General features: G+C 53.5%; 1 protein-coding gene across 6 annotated transcripts in view; it reads right to left on the bottom strand.

Annotated features, from left to right (window-relative positions):
• LOC122392199 (serine/threonine-protein kinase N-like) overlaps positions 1-24,428 on the bottom strand; it is a 131,367-nt gene that overhangs the window by 66,707 nt on the left and 40,232 nt on the right. For 5 of the 6 annotated variants that reach the window (XM_043386804.1, XM_043386806.1, XM_043386802.1 and 2 more), the window contains exons 2-5: positions 23,643-23,988; positions 11,032-11,138; positions 8,828-9,014; positions 6,972-7,141 (exon numbers count right to left, since the gene is read on the bottom strand). In XM_043386804.1, coding sequence (XP_043242739.1) covers positions 6,972-7,141; positions 8,828-9,014; positions 11,032-11,138; positions 23,643-23,988 — 810 coding nt within the window. Of the gene's footprint in view, positions 1-6,971; positions 7,142-8,827; positions 9,015-10,924; positions 10,955-11,031; positions 11,139-23,642; positions 23,989-24,428 lie in introns of those variants that run through there. The other variant, XM_043386807.1, reaches the window with a different exon arrangement.

Raw genomic sequence — 24,428 nt, 5'->3', positions numbered from 1 at the left:
TCCGTACCCTGGACTGTCCCCCCAGCCCCACTCGGCAGTCCCCCACCCGTCCTCCGCTCAGTCCGGGGTTTATAGATGACCGTCGCGGCACTGTTGGAGCTCGCACCACTCTCGTCACTGTCAGAATACACGGCCTGAGCGTGTAGCGCCGACAGTCGCGGCACCAGATCGGGTAGGTCGTGGGATGACGGACGGTGTCGGCGGGTCGGCAGGAGAGGGTCTGGGAGACGCTTAGAGGCCGCACCACCCTCCCCTGCTGCTGGCTCAGTCTCTGTCGCTCCAGCCACAGACAACTCAGACGCAGCCGCCAGTATGGACGTCTCACTGCGTGCTTTGCCAGCCGCGCGGAGCCGCCGCCCCGCCGTCTTCCCACCGCCAGCCGCCGAGACATTGAAGAGCGACTTTGATTTCCACGCCGAGTGTTTGAACCGGGCGCGGTGGCGACCGTCCTCGGCCGGGCCAACGCGCCGCTTTTGTCGCACGCGATCGACCAGACCGCGCCAGAAACCGCGCGCCTTCACCACGTAGCGGCCGTAGGCGTCCGACATAGCGGTGACCTGCGGCGGGTCAGGTCACTGGAAGTCACAAGGGTTTCTGATACAACCTTCGTCACTACTTCTAACACCGAAGGTCACCAGCGTCTCAGACACAAGAACTGTCCTGGACACCTCTGGCACCTGCAGAGTTCACCAGTCTCACTAAGCCACTGACTCTGATCCACCTGAGACCAGAGGTCCGTTCTCCAGTCTCTGACACAGGGTCTGTCTTTCTGAAACAGATGATACCACAGCTCACCGACACCAATGACGATGTTCAGGTTCTTTTTCAGGACGCCCTGACCGCAGAGGTCATCAGCACCCTCACAAATATCCAGCTGTGTCAGTGTTACACCTGGTGTCAGTGTCGCTCGATAGTGTCACGGCTGACAGTCTGGAGCTGACAGCTGACGGTCAGGTGACAGTTCGTAAACAGCATGCTGTCGGCGACTCACGGTCACTGAGGGCCCTCACCGGCACCAGCGTAACAGTCACGCACTATCTGTCCACACATAAGCATGGCGCTTTACAGGCTCTTTGCCAGCACGTCTGTCGACTTCTGTTCTGGGGATCAGTCACAGGCTTCAGAAGTGAACACTGTTCTCCTTTTCACTATACCACTGCTCACCATAGTTCGTGCGCTACAACTGTTCTGATACGCCACTTCTATTGTATCGTCACTCATGAGCGTTCGTTTGTTTCTTTTGGTTTTGTTTGTTGCCTCGGTTTGTTTCTTCTATCAGCCACCAGTCGCGCTACTGCAGACCTGACGAAACCGGGGACAGCCCCCAGGGCAAAGAAGACAACAAACTGCACTGCTAGCCGCTCTGTTTTCAAACCCCGTCACCTCATCCGTCCAGCGCACAGACCCGTCTACACAACACTCGAGCTTGATCCACTGCTCTTTTCTTGCTGCACAGTTAGTTTTAACCACACACACCCGTCCGAGCCCCCACACAATCACTCCACACTCCACTTTCTGCTGTCCCCCTCCTTCAGCCGTCCAGAAGCCCACAATCACAGACAAGCCAGTCTTCCAAACACTTGCATCCATACGCTAGAGTTCTCACGTCCACAGACTCTCACACCGCGCGCAGACTGCCCGCCCGTCTCTCAGCTCCGACCACCGGCCGGTCGGTAGGTCGGCAGGCGGTAGAGCGCACGTGTCGACGGTACACGATCGATATCGAGTGCTCCGGCCCCGCGGCCGCTACCGCTGTCGGGACAGCCGGTGTGGGCACAACACCTGTGGGGACGGCGACTCCGCCCACGACTGGCGACGGTATAGGAGCGAGAGAACGGAAAAGAACGGCGGAACGAACCGACAGAGCGTAGCAGAGACAGACGGAACAAATGGTGCGACTGAAACGATGCAACTGATCGAAGGAACGATAACGATAAGTAAATGACCAATCGACCCGAAATTCGTGCTTGAACCACGCAATGTAAAATAATTACCTTTTTCAGTCCAATTCAACATAGAATGTTTTATTTCTGAAGCGAAACACCGTATCCGCAGAACCATTTGTACTTTCAGTGATGTCGAAACATGTTCGTTACATGCAAGCACACAACTGGATCGCATGCATCTCTTTATATTACGTAAGAAGACATGACAAGTCGCCCATCCATTGATCCATTCTAGAGGCGTCAGTAGGCCCCACCTACAGAAGGTGGTGTCATCAGCATACACCATGACATGGCTCCGAGCTGAGTGGTAGGTCCCCGCGCCAGCTGTGACCCCCCCCCCCTTCCCGGCTCAGGTGTCGGGGGGGGGGGGCGGTGACAGCCAGGGGGTGACTCACACTCTGGTGAGGTGGGTGGTTATAATAAACAGGTGATAACCGGTCAAAGGTCAGGGCGAGTGTTAACAACGCAGAAAGGAGGCGTCTTGAAATCATGATCATCAATGAAGACTTGATCAATTAATCAATGAATCAATGAATCAACCCTACAGTGCAGGATATATATTGAGCAGCAAATACACACCATCCGACGGCCATGGGTAGCGCTATGCTTAAGGACAGCACAGGAGTTCATGGATCACGATAAGCCAGCACAATTCATTACATGCCACCAGCGTGCGAAATTTCAACACAAACATGAGGATTATCATATTTCCACTTCAGATTCAAAGGCATGGACTAAATGTGGCAGTGTTATGCTCCTGCAAACTTTCAGTGTAGAGCTCTATATGACCGACTGCAGTTCACGCATACAGCCACCATTTATAGCCAGTGGTAAGCTCAGCAGACATTTGGCCACAACGGCACTCGCACAGGGGACACTAGATAGTCGTCACTTCATAATAAGTTTCGTTTTCCAGCCTTCCCACCTGTCGGTCCCACCGATTCTTGTCGTCTTCGCAATTCCCTCCTCTCGGTCCGTGGTCCTACAGAGGACCGTGTGGTCTCCCGGACCAAACTACTCCCAGATGGAGACACAGAGGAGTCTCTCACGGGCACCCAAAAACCGTCACCACTCCCACACAACACAGACGCCGAGCGGAGGTCGGATGACGTCCTGTACAAAGCCCTGTCCGCTCCGCGGCGCATCGGCAGGGATCTGTCAGGGGTGGGATTTCGAGAGATCCTCTCTTCATGGTAGCATGCCTCCAGGGACCGGCAGAGGTTGGATGTCGTCCTCCGCAGAGGCTTCTGACCTCCCTGCTGAGGTGACGGTGGTACCCTTAGGTCAGAGGTCGTCCTGTGTAGAGGCTTCTGTTTGCCCTCTTTGAGGTCGGTTGTCGGTTTAGGCACTGACCTATGATGACCTTCCCTGAGGTCAGAAGTCGTCCTTCCCAGTGATCTCAGTTGTCCCTCTCTGAGATCAGAAGTTGTCCTGCGCAATGACCTTTGTTGACCTTCCTTCGGGCCAGACGCCGCCCTCTGTAGTGACCTATGCTGTTCTCTGAGGTCAGATGCCGTCCTTGACATTGACCTCTGTTGAGCCTCCCTTATGTCAGAGGTCACCCTGTGTAGAAGGTGACCCTCTGTAAGGTCAGAATCCGCCCCGTACTCCGTCTGTCCAGGGGTACAGCACCTCTCGGCTATCAGACCCCCGCGACCCCTCCGCCGTCCCCTCCGGGGGGAGCGGGACGCACTGAGTCGCTCTCCCTCCGCCTCCTGACCTCTGTCACGGGCCACCAGGCCCCGGTCGGCGACTGGGGTTTCCTCTGACGGTACGGACAAGGTACCGGTAGGAGAGCGGGCAGCTGGCTGGTCTTCGAGCGCCGCCTCTGGCGCCTCAGCTGCCGGTACAGAAAACACCAAACCACAGTCACTTCCAGCACACCCAGCGCTTCCATCATCACACTGTGTTTCCTCTTCTCTCTGCGCTGGGACAGAACGGCTGTCCCGTCTCTTATACAAACGGTGATCGCTCGCCGGTCGGTGTAGCATTGTCACTGAAGAGCAGCCATCACTGCAGTGGCCGGACCTGTCGCTAAAACCGCCTGACTTGTGACCGCAGTCGTCCGACCTGCCGCTACAACCCGAGTAATGACGCTGTGAGCGGGGGCGGGGGCGGGGGCGGCCGTGGGGCAGGGATCCTAGAGCCGTCACCAGTGCCGCCCACACAGTATCCAGAGCACCACCGTCACCAACTCTATAACCACGGCTATCACCAACTCTATCACCAGTTCTATCACCACGCTCACTAGCTTCATCAAACCGAGCCGGTCTCCGCCTACCGCAGTCCTCACACACGCCCAGCGGAGTGCCCCAGCCCTCTCCGACGGACGGCGAAGCTGAGCCGCCGCGCCACTGCCAGCCGTAGGAGCGGCGCCCGGCCGAGCTCCAGTCCAGCGAGCACAGGTCCGGAGAGGTGACGGTACGCCGCGGGGGCCGGGAGGACGGGGCAGTGCGGTCCGGAGTGACGGCCGTCGACCGCTGCCGGCGCCGGACGGAGCGCGGGGTTTCGTTACTTGTCGCCCTATCTCCTTCAGTGTCTTCGGCTGTCTCTCCACCTGTCTCTTCAGCCGTCTCTCTGTCCGTCTCTGTCCCCAGTCGACGCCGCTGCTTTCCATCTTCTTCCAAACTCACCACCACCCGCACCAGACCCGACCCTTCTCTCGTCCCTCGTCTTTCTGTCTGCGTTCCAGTCTCATGAGTACTTGAGCAGGCCACTTCACAGGATCTGCCCGGAGCGGCATTGGAGATATTAGAGACGCACGAGAAGCTCAGGCTTCCCGTAATAGCTGGGGTGTGGAGAGATACGCTCAGAGACATGGGTCCCGTACCTGGGCACTGTTCATGATACTGCCCGTGCGGACACGGATCCGGACACCGGCCAGGATCCGGACACGGTCTGTGACACTGTCCACAACACGCCTCAGGACACTGTCCTCTGTCCCTTCTCCGACACTCTCCCGGACTCCTCTCGTCACACTTGTTCTCCACTCTGTCTCTCGTTCTCTCACTCTTTCCTCCGCTCCGCTCAGCCATGGCTCTGCCGTCGGCCGGCGGCACTGCTCACAGCGCCACACTGGTCTGCTGGGTGGAGCTGAGGGCCCACGCCAGCTGGCGGCGCCGACTTGTCGTCATCTCGCCGCTCTGCCAGCGAGAGATCAGTCACAGCAAATCGGGATCGCTTGGTAACTCAGACCCTGGATGATATGACGAAGATCAGCTTCCACTGTTCTTGAGAGTTCCGCCATTGATGGAATAACAGAACACAAACGAATCCCATTCATTCATTCCACTGTCGTCTGTCCTTGGTGTCGTTTGTTGTTTCTGAGTGGGCGTGTCTCTCTCGGACCAGTCAGTCCCGCTGGCACCGCTCAGAAACCAGGCGCGGCGCCAGGCCGACTCTGCTGACATCTATCAGGGAGAGAACGAACTAACCCCCTGGCCGCCGGCCGGAAATGTGATGAAACGAAATGACCGCGACCACCCGAGGTGCCAACTTGTTGGGGACAGGCGAGGAATGGGTGGTAAAATCCGCCAGAGAAAAAAAAACGGAGTGATTCGCCAAGGTGACACATTCACAACAGTCGCCAACTTGTCTTCTGAAGAATCGATCGTCGTTAAATAAAAACAAGCCACACCCATCTGAAAACCCCCGCCTGTGAAACCAGCACCTCGGTTTACCGATCACACCTCAAACCATAAACAAAACTTGGAACCATTTGGCCGTCCGGCCCGCCTTATCCGTCACGCCGGATCTATTTAGACACGTGACAGTGACGGTCTGTACTGGCGTCACCGTGCGTCACGTCACGTGACGTCTAATCACGCTCCTGGGGCCCAGGGCCAACGTAAATACACAGCCCGCACCAGAGGTCATCCGACGCTGACAAACGACCTTAGAACGTCCGGTCAGGTGGTAAAGGGACTGCTCTGCCATAAACGAAGGAGGAAGCGTCTCAGATATCCGCACATTGGTCGGCTAGAAAACCGCCGAATATTGAACATGTCTGAATATTTGTGAAGCGGCTGTTGCCATGAGGAGACGGATTTCGGAAAATAGCGACTCGGTGCAGCGGCGGGTGAGCATAGTAACGCTAATAAATCTGCTCAACAGATGGCGCGCGGAGCGCCGCTTTATCAGGTGCAGTCGGGTCGCGAAATACGTCACCTCTGCAGGACGCTTCTCCCTTCAAACGGACCTTATGATACCGAGTTAAGCATTCAGTCGCGAATATCTACCCGATATCTGCATCAGTAGTAACCGCTACAACCCAACAGCTACCGATAGCGGTGCTACAAATAGCGCCTCGGAAAGGCATCTGACATGTCAGTCAATATCTGCACCGTGCAATCAGTGAGAGTTGTTGATTCAGTGGAAAACTTGAAGCTTGATTTTCGAGTGTCTATCTACGAGCGCTTCCTTGCCTGTGCATGCATCCACTCAGAGGAAACGTTACCCAAACATCGATCTAATTCATGAGTCCTATCTCACCGTATACGAACTAACCGACGCCAACGGGACGCGCGTATATCATCAATCACTCCAACGAGCCGCCAAACATGGAGTTATCCACCGGGCAGCCTGTCATTACCCGACACAATGTTGACAGATTTGACCGTCATATGGAGCCATATGACAAATTATGACGTGATTGAGGATTCCCAGAGCGTATTATCGGTCCATGTGACGGAAATGTATCGGTTTATCGCATGTAGCCAATTGTCGCCATATGTCACGGCAAACGTATGTGTAATTTTACACCAGTTATCAATTTACACTTCCGCTTTGCGTCAACTACATACCTACGTGAGAACACACACCAGAAATGGTATACTTGAAGCACGTAACCTTATTCTTGACTAAATCATCACCTGATTAGCAACTGCAAGGCAGCCAGGTGGCACATACAGTCCAAGACTTTTCTTCTCCCCTCACCTCTCTACCTCCTCATACCCTCTTTCTTTCTCTTTCTCCCTCCCTCCTCTCTCCCCAAACTCCCTTTCTCCTTCTCTCCCCCTCTCTCACCTCCTGTAGCGCCTTCTTATCGGTGACTTTGCCGCTCTGCAGCAGCCGTATGGCGTTCTTGGCTCCGTCCATCACTGCCGTCTCAATACGCAGGTGGTGGCGCAGCTCCTCGATACGCACATCCAGGGGCGTCAACTGGCTGGTCTCGTACGCCCGGTCCACCGCGGACGCTGTGGGGGGGGGGGGCAGGGGTGATCAGGTCACAGAGGTCAGTTGAGGTCAGGGCAGGTCATAGAGGGATCAGCTGAGATCAGGGCAGGGCACATAGGGATCAGTTGATGAGTCTCGTACGCACAATCCAAGTCCATACACAATAATTTGTCAGATACCTTACCTTTGTTACTGAAAAAGTACGAGAGCTTATATGAATAACCCGTGGAATGTACTAAAATAGCCATCAGACTGAACTGGGACTAAGCCTAGTCTCAGATTTTACCTTAACAATGTTGGCAAAATGAATGAACTGAAACAAAGACCTACTGCATTAACTTTAAGTTACAGGAGATCAGACCGATCAACACTTTTCATAACACCGCTGTCATAAAGCTCCTTACATCTGCTCACACCTGTTCGAGCCCTGTCTAAGCCAGCCATCACCTGCCGCTTCATCCCATTCACGGCCAATATCCAGTAATGCCACCATCACGACCGTAATATTCCGTTGGGCCTCACATTAGATCTCTATGGGCCTCAAAGGTTTGTCGACAAGACAGGCGAATGAGAGACGGCGGGGGGAGGGGGTGAAATATAAGCGGGGGAACAGTTAGTGGCCAGGAGACATCGAGAGCTGCTAGAGATCACAAGACGCTGCAGGTACAAATGTAACCGTCAGACGTAATCGAAACCAGGACATTTTTCTGGAACACTCTGTAGGATCATGAACTGCGACGAACAGGTTAACAAATACCGAAAGGAAGAATCGTGGAGTACCCAAGGCAGCATCACGAATCACGGTAGATTAAATCACGAGGAACGACAGGTCAAGTCACTCGCTAGGTTTATAAAGACAGGTATATCCGCCTGACGACAGAAGATCGTGAGACCGACCTTAAAAATATGACTCGGTTTATGACTCGGTTTTAGAGCATTGTTGTGCACCCAGTGAGGAACGTCCAAATAAACCAAACAAATAATACGCAAAACATCCAAACCTACTGATGCCTCTCGATGGTAGTACATCAGAAGCCCTTCAATACCCGTGCAGCCCTCAACGTGTTACTGCACGTGTTGTGCATGTAAACCGGGCGCCACAACACTGCCCCTCCCTCCCTGCTGAGAAGAGGGGGAGGGGGAGAGGGGGTGCAGGAGAGCTGGGAAAACCCAGCGCTATGGCCCGGACTGGACGGGCGAGCGGGCGGCTGGCTGGACGGGCAGGCTATGGACAGAGTCTCGGAACGGGAGAGGAGACAGGCAGTCACGGACGACTACACAGTCTCTACTGAGGCTGCTCCTGTCCTATTTCTTCCAACTCGAGCCCCATGGGAACAGCCACTGCGGACCACGCGTGCCCACAAAGGGAGGGATAGGTAGAGTCAAACTGAGCAGTCAGAGTACGGTTTACACAACACTACCTTAATTACCGTTACATAAGCTTCAGGAGAGGATCGATATGGGAGGGCACATACCTAACCACTAGGCACCAGTCGCAGGGCAGACACTTTGCTAGGATAGCAGACTCGGCACTGGGATATAAAAGGGAACAAAACTCGACATTGCAACTCTGACCTGACCCAATCAGAGAACGTAACAATACCTGCCGTCGTCACAGAGTTACGAATGAATAATAACACTAATCACAGGGCTTTAGGACAGCCGATCTGATACCAGTTATAACCGCGTCCCTCTGCGATAGTTACCGATGGACCGGCTCTCGCCGACGGAGCTCTGTGCCACGTTCTGACTCAGTTTGTTGATGCGCATCTTGATGTAGTCGATTTTGGCCTTGGCGTCCTCGAGCATCTGATGCGCATCGGCCAGCAGCTTCTTACTCTGCTGGCCGCCGGCCGAGTACATGCTGATCAGGTTCTCGGCGCCCTGCTTCACCTGAAAGAGCGGAAAGGGGTCAGGAGGAGCACATACTCGGAGAGCAGGCACATAGGTCATGGGAAAGCACATACTGTGGTACAAGCATAGAGAGAGGAGATAGGTCAGAGAGTGAGCACATACTGTGATACAGGCGTAGATAGAGGGAGGGAGACACGTCAGGGAGTGAGTGAGACAGGAGTGAACTTTCATACTCATTTCTGGCTAGTTCCGCAGTGAGGCACAAATCAAAACAGTTGATGAGTTTCAGTCCAATATGCTGTGTTTTCACTCAGCCTATCTATTGCAGACATTTAAGAAAGTGTCGGTGGGCGCACCGAACATTCATCAAGAGCCCTGTCTACTGTTAAAGCCACGCCTGACTGGGAAACTTTCCACTCTAGTAACGACGTGGCAATTGTCGAAAACGAGTCGGGACTAGTTGCAAACCGTCGCGACCGCCCCGCCCATGTCACGAGCAGGGAGAGAAAGCACCGCCTCCGGTACCGCCGACAGACAGACAGACAGACAGACAGACAGAAAGACAGACAGACAGACGGGCAGACAGACGGGAGGCAGGCCGGATCCACCCACTGGCTATGACGCAAGTTGCAACAGTCATAAACGCCAGTCTATTACCACTGAACGGGGGCATGGTAACAGACAAATGTTCCACAGCCGTAAAGGTGCTCTGCGCACACCACAACCCAGGGCTGGTACGTGGCTGCGTGAGTTGAATCGGAACCACTATTATGTTATGGTCTAATATGCTATGTTCCACTATGTTACGTTCTACTAGCGTTACTTTGCAATGGTCAATATTATAGTGAATTCGTGAACACTATGGAAATCATCAAACGAGCATCGGCGCGATTCATTTGGGTGGATGCCATCAGCAAATGGGCGTCGCCTTAGTCAGCCATCCCCATCAGCCTATCACCATCCCTCTATCCTTGACGGGTCATTGGCCACTCAACACAGAGATCTGCCCCCAGGCCAAGCGGTGAGTGAGTACACACGTAAGCAGCAGCAAGCAGGCGGAGACCCGTGCCCCCGGGCGACTCTCGTTACTGTCCGCACCGTACGCCTCTCTTATCTCTGCTAGCTATTCGTTCATTGCATCCAACGCTGCATTCATTCAACAGTATTCTGCAAAGATACTCAGCCCGAGTCTTTAGCATCATCAATCTTCATTGAATTGTACCCTCACCGCTCCGTCATTGCCTTTACAGTGCGTTGTAACGGTCGAAGCACCAGCCTCGCAATCAACAGACGCACCGCGCGCCTTACAACGGACGTAGTTAGCAAGAGATGGCCGGAAGGCAGGGAATGGCGACCGACCTGCCACCTGGTGGTCAGGGGTGGTACTAGGACAGTCGGCAGAATGGGCTATTAGTGCATAGTGGAGTGAGTCATAGAAGGGGTCGAGATGGTAGGGTTGATACTGCCGGGGGAGGAGGTGATTCCCCAGCCATTAGCTGTGCATCCGACATGAGGTAGAGAGAGAGAGAGAGAGAGAGAGAGAGAGAGAGAGAGAGAGAGAGAGAGAGAGAGAGAGCGAGAGCGAGAGCGAGAGCGAGAGCGAGAGCGAGAGCGAGAGCGAGAGCGAGAGCGAGAGCGAGAGCGAGAGCGAGAGCGAGAGCGAGAGCGAGAGCGAGAGCGAGAGCGAGAGCGAGAGCGAGAGCGAGAGCGAGAGCGAGAGCGAGAGCGAGAGCGAGAGCGAGAGCGAGAGCGAGAGCGAGAGCGAGAGCGAGAGAGAGAGAGAGAGAGAGAGAGAGAGAGAGAGAGAGAGAGAGAGAGCTCGATGTCGGACACATACTTCATACCCTTTTTGTTTCTATCGCGAAAAGAAGGCATACAGAAGATGACCTAAGTGTAGCTTCTTGTGTGTGTTTGTTCCGTTCTAGTCCGTAGCTGACCGAAATATTTACCTTCATCTCGATGTCGAGCTGCCGCCCCAGACTCTGGTGTCGCTGGTGGGTGTGTATGTCTGTGTGTCTGTATCTGTATCTGTGTACATAGTATCTGTCGTATCTACCTTCATCTCGATATCCAGCTGCCTCCCCAGACTCTGAAGCCGTTGGTCGGTGGTGGTGAGCGGGTGGTCCTCCAGGGGAGTGTCTCCAATCGGTGACATCGGAGCCTCTGTAACACACACACACACACATACAAACACGGTCAAGAGTCATACGTGTGCGGTGTGACAGTTTCAATAGGGATGACGCGGGGTCACGATATACGAGACACGATATGGGTACGATGTAAAGTTAGGAATGTCACAACCACATTGAAAACAGCATCAACAGCAATGTCAAGTAGCGCAAAACAAGGACAATCAAGTGGGGACAATCAATGATGCGCTTGTCAAATTTAACAAGTATGATCAAAGTACACGATCGATGATCAGAAGCCTAAGCTTTATAGCAGATAGGCTATAATCAAACTATGCACCTGGGGTTATCAGGTCAATGATCAGCATACCTACCACATGACACCAGTAGTCGGTGGCATTTGTGACCAGTTATCAGCACCCAGTTATCAGTATGCGTTGCAATCAGTGAACAACACTACGCATAGGCACCTTCTGCTAATAAATGACAATTGCCCTTACCAACTGGTGGCAAACCGCCACCTCCTTTCCGAGTGCGCCGGACAGTGATCGGCGTTCGGACCATAACGGACCGGGGTCAGGTCAGATCGGCTGACCGCGGCTCATCAAAGCTAACTAGCAGCAGGGGTGGCCGGCCAATGGCGGCCCGTACAGAGGTCATACCGCAGTGACACACTCCCACGATAGACGAGCAGGGATGGACCGCACAGCGCTAACTAAGTACCTACCCAGCGGAGTACGGAGGGAGGCCCCGCGCTCCACGTGCGAGGAGCAGGGCAACCGATGCCAGACACTGGTGTGCATTGTAGGACTGTGGCGAATGGTGTGTCGTGAGAAAATTGTCGGCTGGATGTGGGGCTTCAGGTCAGCTAACGGCCCAGTGCATTTGACTGGAAGATGCGTATAAAAAAAGAGCTAGCTAGACACCGCTTGGTGCTCAATACCAGCTGTGAGAGCACTTAGCGCAGTGAAACGGCCACAAACCAGCATCAATGAAGCTCAAGCCTTGGCAAAGCAACCGACTTATCTCCAAAACATTTGACAAGAATGCCAAAACAAAGGATGCGAGAGCTTAAGTGCGTCAGCCGAATGTCTCGCGCCAATCACTTTCAATTCTGCGCCCGAAATCACTGGGTGAATACGTCAGCCTGTCGCACATCCCCAGAGCTTCCACCCAGTATTGTGCGACAGAGAACAGGCCAAACCCAGTTCGGCGGTGTCCTTGAGACGAACAGCTAATCCGGACCGAATGCTATCTGATCCATCTGTCCATGACCTTCAGTTCTTCTATGAACCTCTGAACACCTGAGACGAGCGAAATAAAACATCGAGGCTGCCCTACTCTTCACATAATCATCCATCTCAGACACACACACACGTGACTACACCTACTAAACTCAGCAAAAACGACCCGTTCCTCTATCTCCCGCCCACAAAAACGACGCTAAAACCTCGCTCGACACAATGGCACACATTGCCGCTGGTTCTAGCCGGTCCGGTCCACCACCCGACCAGCTGGACCATCCGACGGACCATTGGACCGGACCATCTGTCCATGGTCCCGGAGCGCGCGCAGGACCGGCGGGACCGAACAAGGTCACAGCGGTCCGGGTCGGGCCGGTTTTTGTCACAGAGCGGTCACTCCGCCGAGGTGCTCTCGATTCACCGGTGACGGCAGCGTTACAGAGATATGAGGCATGATGACGCATGGTGCTGGTAGGAACCGTTACAGGGACGAGGGGATGGGTTGAGATGACGGGTTTATAGTGCGTACTGATGGTCGGATAATGGAGGCAGATCCATCAGAGATGTGCATTATTCACCGAACAATGTTCAGTACTTTCAGAGAAATCAAATGAATTGTAGTAGTAAAATGCACGAGTTATTTTCGCATCTCAGTTGACAGACGCAAGTAGTAACGAAACGTGCGAACAATTATGAGACTCAGATGATATCGCACCTATAGAAGTTAAAACATTGCTCAACTGTATACGAACTCCCTCGTCCGATGTTCATGTAAAACAGATAGTGCGTCATTCATCCACTCAGCGAAGTGGCATTTAAACCAGCCGCGCTATAAATAGCGACACCGAGTATCGGACCATGCGATACCCCATCGCTTGGCGATACGCTCCACACACAATGGGGCCCGTTAGACTATCGCGCTCCGAAGGTGTCTCGACGGACGGCTGGGTCGTCACGGTGTGGGGTGTGAGTGACAGGTTACATCACGGAATACGTTACGCGTTCCATGGTGTCGTGTCACAACACAGACCTGCCACACGACTGGAATGTAGCGGAGGATAGGGCGTATTGTCAGCGACAGCAGTCGCCGGACTGGCCTTAGAGTGACAACGAGCGGTGAACCGAACCTGGGCAATGGGCAAAGCTTGGCGAGCAGATCCGTGACTGAGGAGCGAGTGAGAGTTTCTCGTGAATGAAAGGAACTTTATCAGATCACCAGCCACTCCGCCATTGACGTGAACACCTGCCTCATCCGAGCTCTGGCAGTCAGCTGGCTGAAGCTCATCCGCCCGCCGGCTACAGCCCACCTGTTCATCTCTCGCCGTCTCCTTCACGGCTGATAATCCGATTTTCCAAACCCATCATCTCTCTCCGACCGGTCTTTCTGCCTCCAAACCACGGACACGACCACAGCACGGCAGCAGAGGCGGCGGAGGCGAACCATCACCCATCGCAAACAATTCCCTGAGAGTTCCCTCCCTCTGCCATCTCAGTCAGATTCGAGACAGCTCTCTCCCGTCAGTGTGACCGCGACTTTCGTCATGGCGCTCCGATCAGGGCGGCGCCGGGTCACTGAGGTCACTGAGGTCAGACGGGCACACATCACCGGCAGATTTCGCGCACGTCTCGCTAAACGCCGCCGTACTAGTGGAGAGAGAATCGCTCTCACTTGTGGGTCGTGCCACACTTGTGGGTAATGCGAGCTGCGTGTGGGCGCAGCGTGTTACGTGCTGCTAATATCACATGGTCGGTCTCTATCGACTGTAACAAGGCAAGTGATCTTGGAAAGTGGTTGAGGCAAACATACCGCCTGGGATAAATCAAGTTTCACAATCGTTAAAGGTAGTGTGCCACCTTCCAATGATTTCCCATTTTATTTTTCCTAGGATAAGAAGCTTCTGTTTTTACCTAATATCGCAAAAAATCAAAAATGGGCCTGGAATAGTGCCTTTTTTGCCTAAAAGTTTATCGGTTTTTCGATATGTATAACAACTGTAGTGGGCTGACCTGCAAACAGGCGTCGGCAACAATCGCGAATGCGGCGCACATGTGACATTAAAGGTATAATGTCACATGTGTTGTCGACATTGTGTTGTCTACGATTAGACAGCTGATAACTCATTCCCGTACGTCGTAACTCTATAATGACCTTTGCTTATTGTCACATGTGCGCCGCATTCGCGATTGTTGCCGACGCCTGTTTGCAAGTCAGCCCACTGCAGTTGTTATACATATCGAAAAACCGATAAACTTTTAGGCGAAAAAGGCACTCTTCCAGGCCCATTTTTGATTTTCTTTGCGATATTAGGTAAAAACAGAAGCTTCTTATCCTAGGAAAAATAAAATGGGAAATCTTTCAAAGGTGGCACACTACCTTTAAGCAAAGGTCATTATAGAGTTATAACGTACGGGAATGAGTTTTCAGCTGTCTAATCGTAGATAACGCAATGTCGAACTTAAACTGTAAGCCTGTATTGGTATTGTTTCTTTAATTTGGCTGTCGAACATTAATTTATGGTTTGAAATATGATTTTATGTAAAATAATTGATATGAAACAGCCGTCTCTTAAGTTATGACCCCATTTCACCACACGCAAGTGGCAGAAATGACAATGATCAGCTGACGCATTTTTCTTGGCCGAAGTCAGAGCGCGCGGCCCGACGCACCACGCGTATTTGGAAATTCCGACCTCGACGATCATCAGAAGCCACCTAACAGGCGTGTTCGAAACCGCAGGAGATGATGATGAACGGGTTTATCGAAACTTGATTGGATGAGCCTATCGGTAATAGCGATTTTAGTGTGTGCATTTATTGTTCATAGTGGTGTGAAATGTGGTTGGGGTACGACCGACAACCCGTCGGGGCGAATTTCGCACTGGGGTACTCAAAATTTTAAGAATTTAAGACGTTTCCATGAGTTTTGAAGGTATGGATAAGTTCTAAAAATCTGGTTCTCCTTATCCGGGTCATTAACTCCATATGGTCCAAGAAAGCTGGCACACTACCTTTAATGATTTTGATCATTGATATCAAAGAGAAAAACGGAAGCTTAGAGAGAATATTCAGGGAAATTCAGAATGCTATGGCAAGCACCTGTATCCTGCCACCAGTCCCACAATGTACGAATAAACCTATTTCTTCCTGCCCCTTCTCTTTGCAGCCACTGCGCTCATCCCACAGCGGACCGCGAGCTTCCAAAACGGTAGCTGATCCCCGCCCATGAATCCGTTCCAAGGACACACGATCATAGTCTTCCTAAACAGCTGCTGAAGCGAGTGCGTCGCATGTCTCTCGTATAAGGCGTGACATGTTGTGATTCCCACCTGTCTACCGCATTCCATAAAGAGGAACCAAACGCCTGCCGTTTGGTGAAGACGTAACGCATCAAATTTCTGCCCCGTTCGGACGTTATGTTCAGTAACAGAACACTGGACAGTGACCGCGATGGGACGGCGATAGATACAGTAACGTGACAGTGTGGCTGTGAGTTGTGACGGCCACTTTGTTCGTAATGTCGATGACAATCTGATCAAATCTTGCCACCTGTCTCTCTATCTCCATCACCAGCCTCTCTTCACTCCCGGTGCTAACCCCAGTCCACCGTCACCCACTCGGTCCCGGTATAACAGCCACTTTCCACGGCAGTTGGTCCCGCTCGTAATGCCCGCTTTACACGGTACTTGGTGAACGTCCCGTGAGAGCGGCAGCGGTCGTTAGCAGCCATAGGGCCTTGTGAGGGACGTCTCCAGGCGAGGTGACGCCTTAGCAACGCGGCGTGGATCGTCGGAGACACTGGTAGGGCAGTTGATCAGGGTTGGATGAAAACGAGCTGATGACTGGCTTTCAGGGTGTCTGTCTTCATTGGTCAAAACCCAGTGAGGTTTGCCCATCATGCCTATGAAGCAGACCAACGTGGTCGGTCGTGAATGGATCTTGTGCAGGAATCAAGAAATCGATATACCTAATCCAATCAGTGCGGACGTATGATCGCCATCCAAAAAGCATATGACAACGATTAAGGAAGCCACACATTTACCTTAAGCCCACGCTCAGGTCATTCACACTGAGCAGTAATATTGCCACAAGTCATGAAAATAGTGAAACAAAAACGCCAGCGTGCACAGCTTGGAACACCGTAAACGAGCTGCTAGTTCACAGTCTGGGACAATTACGGACAAAAACAAAAAACGCCCGCTATGGATTCCGATATCAGTTCCGCAAGGTGAAACCTATCCGTCGAACTGTTCACGAACAATGCACATGATCAATCCATTATGTCACCTTATTGGACAATTCATAATCATTTCCTAGCAGAACAGTGCAGTTTCCTCGTCACCTTTCACCGTTTAGCATTCGTTGCCCCGGGCGTTTGCAACGCAAACCACATCACATCGCTAACGGTAGCACGGGCGTCGAAAAAAGCCGCCGTACGGTTGGTAACTTTCGAATTTATGATGTGAAAAACGCTGAGCGGAGCCGGTATTTATTACTGGAAAGCTGTGTTCCGCCTTCCGCATCAAGGAAGTCTCCGATGCATCAAAAAAAAAACACCGACAGGCGGCGTCAATCGCGGTGTCAATTTCACACCTCAAATCGGCGTCACGTGACAGTTATTAGTTCGCAGTTTGCACCTCTGCGACCACACTGACAGATCCATAACTGTCTAGGGCGTAGGACTTTGGGCCGTTCATAGTAGGTAAGTCCTCAATGAAAGGACAGGTGAGATCGAGAGAGGGACGTCATGCACCACCGAGCCCCCCACTGGCTCGGCCTGGCGTCACGGAGACCCGTCACGGAACGAATCACGGACCACGACACGGACCCCGTGACAGACCACGTCACACATCGCGCCACGGGCTGCTGCGCCATGTTTTAACCCGCGCCCTGCTGGGGGGGGGTGTTTGAACACCCCCCCTTGTGGTTTTTCGCGAATATCTCAAAAACGGCGGCGCGGAGCGCTGCCGTTTTTGGTACACCTTATCATACATCAATTCTACACATGTTGTGAAAATTTCAGACCAAGGTCATTCAAGGTCAGGTCACCAGGTCACTTGAAGTGACCTCACCTCATAAAAAGTTTCAATGTCTGTCATAGCTACACCGAGTGACCGATCGCTTTGAAACTTTCAGCGATTGCTAAGAGCAATAGCATGTACAAAATGTATATCTCAGAGTTTTGATATCGATGACCTAAGGTCAGGTCAATTTTGCGACCTCCCCATTATAAGTCAATGGGAGAAAATTGAAATGCGCCTCTTTTGGACGAAATACATTATAAACACTCCCAAACACCGAATTACAAGTGGTTTAGACACACAGAACATGAAAATGGTGTCCGTGACCCTTGTTTATGCCCTGAGGTCATCTTAGGTCACGAATGGTATCTAACAGTTTTTCGCAAATAACTTTTGATAGAGGCATGCTAGAGCGATGAAAACGCCTTAGATGTGTTCAGCTCGACGATACGGATCGACTGATATGCAGCAAGACCCTTTCCGGTCAGGTCATGACCTTGACCTGAGGTCAAATTTTCAAGTTGACCTTTCAAGGTCAAGTTATAGTTCATTCGATGCGTCTTGACGAGAGGAACACGATGCCGGTAAAAGTAAGCTCGTACAAGGCTTGGGTCAAAAGTTATTGCAGAAAAACTGTTTCCGAAAAAATCAGCTATTTTTGCAGTTTTTGCCCCGTGCAGGCAAAACCGTTGACGTTAGGTCAAATCTGAGAGAATTACTCAGAAAGGGCTTTAATAGGGCTATCGAATGCGCTTTTCCGCGGCGCTGTAGCTCTATTGGTTCTCGAGTTATGCGTTGGCTTCTTGGAAATTGTCGACATTCGACCTGGAAATCGGCGAAATCTTGCCTTCAATGACCTCTGGTGACCTGACCTTTGACCTGACCAAAAAATTGACCGAGGTCATTTCGTCATTATTTTTGACGCTCTTTCGAACGCCGCCTTCCGCGTATCGCTACGTGGCCCAGGAGCCGAGTTACAAGGGGGGGGGGTGTTCAAACACCCCCCCCCCCCCCCAGCAGGGCGTGGAAATCCAGGACCCCCAGCCGGGCGCGGGTTAACATCCACTCACACCCCAGCCCTCCCGTCCACTCGCCTGTCACTCATTCTTCATGGATCACAGCGTTAGAACATGTCAGGGAGGCCGACAGATGACCAACCGGGATCCCGATGGACTGCAGAACAGCAGGCATGCAAATCTCGAGAGCAAAGTACTGGAGCTTAAATGTCAAAGAGCATGCCTTTCACGACTGCTGCAGCGACAAGGCTACACATAGCTTTGGTAGCATTAGACTTATGACAAAGAATAGGAGGGAGATAAGGATAATTCTCTTCAAAGTTCAACATCTCCAACGATCTGAGCAGAATGGTTGAAACCCTTGCCTACTTCTAGCAGCACCCAGAAAACCAGAAGTGGAAGGTCTGCCGGTGAAGCGAAGACCCCTGTCTCCCTCCCTCTCCAAACCTGACCCACCCCGTCCTCCGTCCTCCCCTCAGCGTCCCACGGCCTCCCCTACCGCTCGCCCACCACCACGTTCGTGACTGCCGGCAGTTGACCGTACTTCAGCTACCCGGCAATCACACGGCACTCGGCCGCTACGGACACGGGTGGATCCCAGGACGAAAGGGGCGCTGTGCTCCTGTGCGCTCCTAGCAGCTCCGGCCGCCGGCGGGGTCGGTGCTACCTACCACTGCTGATTGAAGGACAGTGAAGTTCTCTCGGTCGGTCTGCCGTGGGCAGACTGGAGTCTTCCGAAACGCAGTGAGGATACAAGATGATGGGGCGATTAAACAAGCCAGCATGGGTTACGGGGGTGATACTGCTCCCATAAAAAACATGGATTATGTATATCAGTGAGATAACGCATAGTGCGTAGAAGTCAGAACTGCGAGACAGCTTGTAACGCCATACGCCTCGGCCGATTTCCCCTGACTCCATTACCCGTGTCTCTGGAGCGGGTCAGGCTTCACGTGTCCGAGTCACGAGCCGCGCTGGGCTGGAACCACCTCCCCTCCCTCTCCTTCCCATTCGCTTCTCGCCGGGCGCACAGGCCGGTCGAGCAATCCGCGACAAGCAGGAATGGCTTGATCTAGACCAGTCTTGATCAAGCCGATTGAGATAAGCCACCAAACTGTCCGTCAAGTCTTAAATCGTCAAGCCTTGATCGAACCTAACTACTGTCATCTTGTTCAATCTCGTGCCAGCGGCCGGATCCTCTCACCAAAGACACCATCAGCACGCGACACAGCCACACCCGACCCGACAACGCGTCACTTTCTCCCACCACACTCCAAACGGCCCAAAATCCCTCCAGCGCATCTCCCATCAACTTCAGGTTACCACCTCACATAAAACCATCACCGGAGACTCTCGACACGAGAGCTCCCGCTCGATGGGACGGTTCGGTTTTCACTGAGCCTCTCTCCGGCCGGAGTATCCCATCCACAATCGCCGCGAGATCCACTTCAGTCTGGCGGCATCACGAGAGGTTCCACTCACAGGTCTCTCGGGCGGTTTTCACCGGCGGGACGCATGGTCTTCTCGTGGGAGGAGACGCTACCGCTGACTCTAGCCCGCGGCGTTAGCGTTTCCTGATTTTGTTCTCTAGCCATTATGCTCCCCTAGGAAAGAATCACACTTCATTCTTGGATTAATTTCCTTCAACTATACCCATTGAATGTCCCATGTGTTCAAGGGAGTTTGACTTCATTTGAAGATTCCCATGGCGTCTCCATATCTTTCCAAAACCACTCCACGTCAGCCCTTCCTCTTGGGCACCATCCCCCACACAACAACGTCACACACTGTCGCTGGACCATCAGAGATTTCCCCACGTCATCTCAGGTCACCTGAGGTCACCGGGGTCACCGCAGTCACTCATCACACACCGGGCCGAGTCGGACAGGGGCGGTGAACGTGGACACAGCCCTGTCACGCGCAGCGCGGTCCCACGCAGAAATTCGCATGCATTCAGGTCACACTTTCGAGTCAGGTGCGCTGGTGCTATTGGAGCCAGGCAGGCTGGCAGGCACTCAGGCAAGGAGAGGGGCGGTCATAATGTAGGGCGGTGTTGGAATCATTGAACAAAATGTTGAGAAATGCAAGCAATATGTAGACATACATATTCCTCACAAACCAGCACCATTCCGCTCTTCACCCCAACTCAGCTATCCAGTTATCCAGCATTCCGAACCCGATGCACTGGATCAGCTCCGATTGAAGCCAAAGTCAACCCAGACTTCCGCACAGGTTTGCGAACATGTGTGTCTGGTTAGATTCGAACAGCGATCAGTGCAGCTAAATAAGGCCAATGTCTGGCGTCGACCATGACCATGTCCATGACATTTCCCAAAATAGTACAAACCTTCATTGACCGGGTACATACCTTGCCTCAGCGAGCAGCGACCTATAATGGGTGAATGAATCATTGGATACCGTTTCCAGAGGTGGACGTAAAACACGGATGGTGAATCGATAGTTCTATCGGGCTATTTCGTGGTACATGTTGATGCTTGATGACAAGCCGAATATTGATGATGAAAAACAGGCTTTCCACTATACAAGTTGAGAATCCTGCAGCAGTTACATGATTCGGTCCTTTCCGATATATACGCATCTAATAGAAAAACGCTGCTGATGAAAGTCACTCCCATGCTGGCACGAGCAATACACGCCCGCGACACCAGCAACCCGATCTTTTGCTCTGTCCCGAGTGCAGACCAGGAGGTCCCCTCCACCACCCATCCCATGCCGCAACACATCCCACTCGTCCACCTCCCGACTCCCACCACCAGCCAACCGCGTCCCATCACCACCCACCGCTGTGATAAACGCCGCCCCTGCACGGCCCAGGCGCGGCACAGAGTCGCGCCGCGGAGGGACGGGAGGAGACAGCAAAAACCGGCCTGGAGCCGCCAACGGGCAGCGGACAGACGCGGCGGCAGATGGTCTGCGGTCGGCGGACTATGGTCCTGTGGTCTGCGGTCAGCGCCGCTGGACAGGCTGGGCGAACGGTGGGGGCTGGACAACAATACACAACAAACAGCCCACAGCGCCTGCCAGGCAACAGTCCGGGCCTATTGCCTGAAACGAGCTTAGTCTTCGCTATCACGGGAAATGTCAGTGGTGAAAACGCGGGTCTGTAACCTACCCAATAAATCGACACTAGTACTACAAAAGCGCCCTAACATCAGTGAAACAAGACGACAGAAACGAAAGCCAATTACCCTGTTGGCACGGCGCGGCGGGCGCGGCGTTTCGTCGGCTCGTTTCTGGTGAAAGGCGCCGCCTCGCCCGGCACGCCGAGCGACTCCCATCACTGATACAGCACGCACTCCTCCCCCCCGTTCGGCGGCGGTACCCGAGCGGCGGCAATTTCGCCGCGGTGACCCGGCGACCCGCGGCGAAACCAGCGCACTCCGGCGACCCCACACACTGCAGTGCGCTGCTAGGGTCGGACTCGCGGGCTGGCGATTTGGTTTTCAACTTCCCGGGTCGGACACGACTTGACATTGCGGGAATGACATACCCACGCTAGGAAATGACCACAAAATGAGCAATATGCGTGTCATTCGGAATCGATCATACGAATTTCACGTCATTTCGTAGGAAGTTACTCTAAACTTACCATTGACACTTTCCTCGAAAGGGGCACGCAAGTGCGATATCTAAAGAAAGGATTGGCTGAAGACAGCCGATGAGTATTGGAACTTCCCACTATTGAATATTCACGACACAGTCCAAGCCAGCCCCACGGGCACCACTATTAGGCACCTCTAGCAGACGAATAGCCACGGAGACCATCAATCACCGACTGAAGCAGAGAGAGTGTTGAAGGGGCCAGCCTGGGCGGCGGCGGCGGCGGCGCGGGTGGGGCGCAGGTGACCCATTTGACCTGGGGTTAACCACGCCAACAAAGCGTGCGCGGGAGCAGGAAATGACAGCGCCGGCGTCGGCTCCCACCCGGCCGCCACTTTCGCCGGCTGAGCGCGGCTCAACGACGCTCCGCACGGCGCGGAGGGCGACCCCGTTCAGAGCAGTTATAGGACGGGCAAGCCGGGGAGAATAAGGAGAAATGCTGGAATAGTAGTGAGAGCACTACGCGGAACAATCAGGAAAACCTATCGGAGGATGCAGCGTGCAAGGAGGCACGCAGACAACCATGCACAGGAGATAAGTGATGGTATTTGCTCGCAGCCAGGACTGAATGAAGCCCCTGGCAGGAGAATGAATGAAAGTCTCAGGTGGAGCTGAATGAAGGCTTAGCTGTTCCCTCACCGGCACCGGCACGGATTGCACAAGCCCCGTCTGCGGCGAGGGAGAGACAGTGATCTAGATTGGACGCTCTGCTCGGCGGCGGCTGGAGTGAAGGTGACTGTCGCCAAGACGACACAACAGCGGGTGGCTTTGTGATACGCCGAGGACAAAAAGACGGGCTCGGGATCAGATGAGCGATAAATCAGTTAAAGCCTTACCCACCTAGCTGTACCGTGAAAACGACTGGCTATGAAAAAACGATTTCATGAAGCTATTGATCTGATCTATTACAGCATAATGCTCTGATCGTCGGGCCTATGCTAGATATAGTGTAGTGACTGAGATCTCCAGTCCCCACCACATTCAGTCCCGTCATCAGTCAGCGCATCCTCTATTCCTGCAGACTACCGACTCGGATCTGTGCAGGTAACTTCAGCTTCAAATTGCCATCGTTTATAGCTCTTCTACCTCTAACCGTCACCTCAGTCCCACAGCCTGTCTCCACGATACCCCCCGAGGCGTCCCCCATTCTACGCTAACGCACACCCCCTCCCCGTGCAGCACCTCTCACTTCCTCCGCCTGCGGGCTCGCTGCGCCACGGGGGGCCGCGACTTTCACACGCACACGCGTACTCAGACACGTAGAGCGGCGACAGGTGTACGCAGACGCGGCTCACTGCACCCAGCTGCACGCTCAGCTGCGCGGACATGGCTCCAAGGCACGCGGACTTCTGTTACATGTGCTGCTGATTTATGAGATGAGGGTGACTGATTGCAGAGGGTCGACTGATGAGGGTAGAGCGAATATGGGTCCTTTAGCGGAGGATGGCTGACCCTAGAGAGGTTTACTAGCAGGACCATACATGATAAATCCGGCAGGTGACAGTGGGCGATGGAAAGCCACGTTCAAGAGCCTCCCTCGGTTGCCGACCTGACTGATCCCAACCTGGCTCTCCTGGCAAGCGCACAACCCCTACCCTCCCTTCACTAACCCAGCTCCCTCTCTCACCAGCGAACTGACCTGGTAGACTGGTGCAGAGCTGCTGCGTCGCGCCCGCCTCATGTTCCGCCTGACCCTGCGTCAACAGAATCTGACTGTCGAGCTCGTGCAGCTCAGCCTGCAGCTCCTGCAGCTTTGTGTTCGCCTTCTTCACGATGCTCGAGACGTTCTGCAAGCTCTTCTTGTCGCTGGTGGCTGTCCGCAGCTTTTCGGCGCCCTCTTTGATTTTGAGCTCTCGTCGGATCTCGCGTTTGATGTACTCGCGGAGCTCCTCGAGCTTCTGGGGCAGCGCGGCGTCAGAGATGTCCGGGGCGAAGCCGTACTTCTGTCCGAGCTCGTGAAAGGCGGACTGGGTGGCACAGTCGCCCTGAAATGACACAGAAAGGGGGAGAGGTCAGTACAGGAATGCGGCAGAATCACCCGAGATAAATATGCTGGGAGCGAGCAAAGGTAATATCAGAGGATGGTGCAGTCGTTCTGAAGTAGAAAAGGACGGGACGGTTCCCCGATGTTTATTTTCGTTTGGCATGGCAGTCTGAGCGCCAAACTATGCAGACCTTCTAGTGTCGAAACTCTGCGCCGCATCGTGACATGACAGAGACTAAGTAACGCGAGCAGTATGGGAGGCATACCGCTTCATGACACGAGCGTGACAACATCCTGGGAGACCTACACCACTGGAAGCACCGCAGACATGTCGCAACAGGACCGCACGCGCCGCCGGGAGCATTCCACGCGCACCGGCGTGACGTGGAGCATCGCAAGAGCGCCGTGAGGAGTCGCAGTCCAGGTTCTTCAATGACGCAG

Source organism: Amphibalanus amphitrite, unplaced genomic scaffold (genome assembly GCF_019059575.1).
Source record: "Amphibalanus amphitrite isolate SeventyFive unplaced genomic scaffold, NRLGWU_Aamphi_draft 000474F_arrow, whole genome shotgun sequence".
In the NCBI taxonomy this organism is placed as follows: Eukaryota; Metazoa; Arthropoda; class Thecostraca; order Balanomorpha; family Balanidae; genus Amphibalanus; species Amphibalanus amphitrite.
Note: the sequence above shows the minus strand (reverse complement) of the source record. Positions and strands in the feature narration are given on the sequence as shown.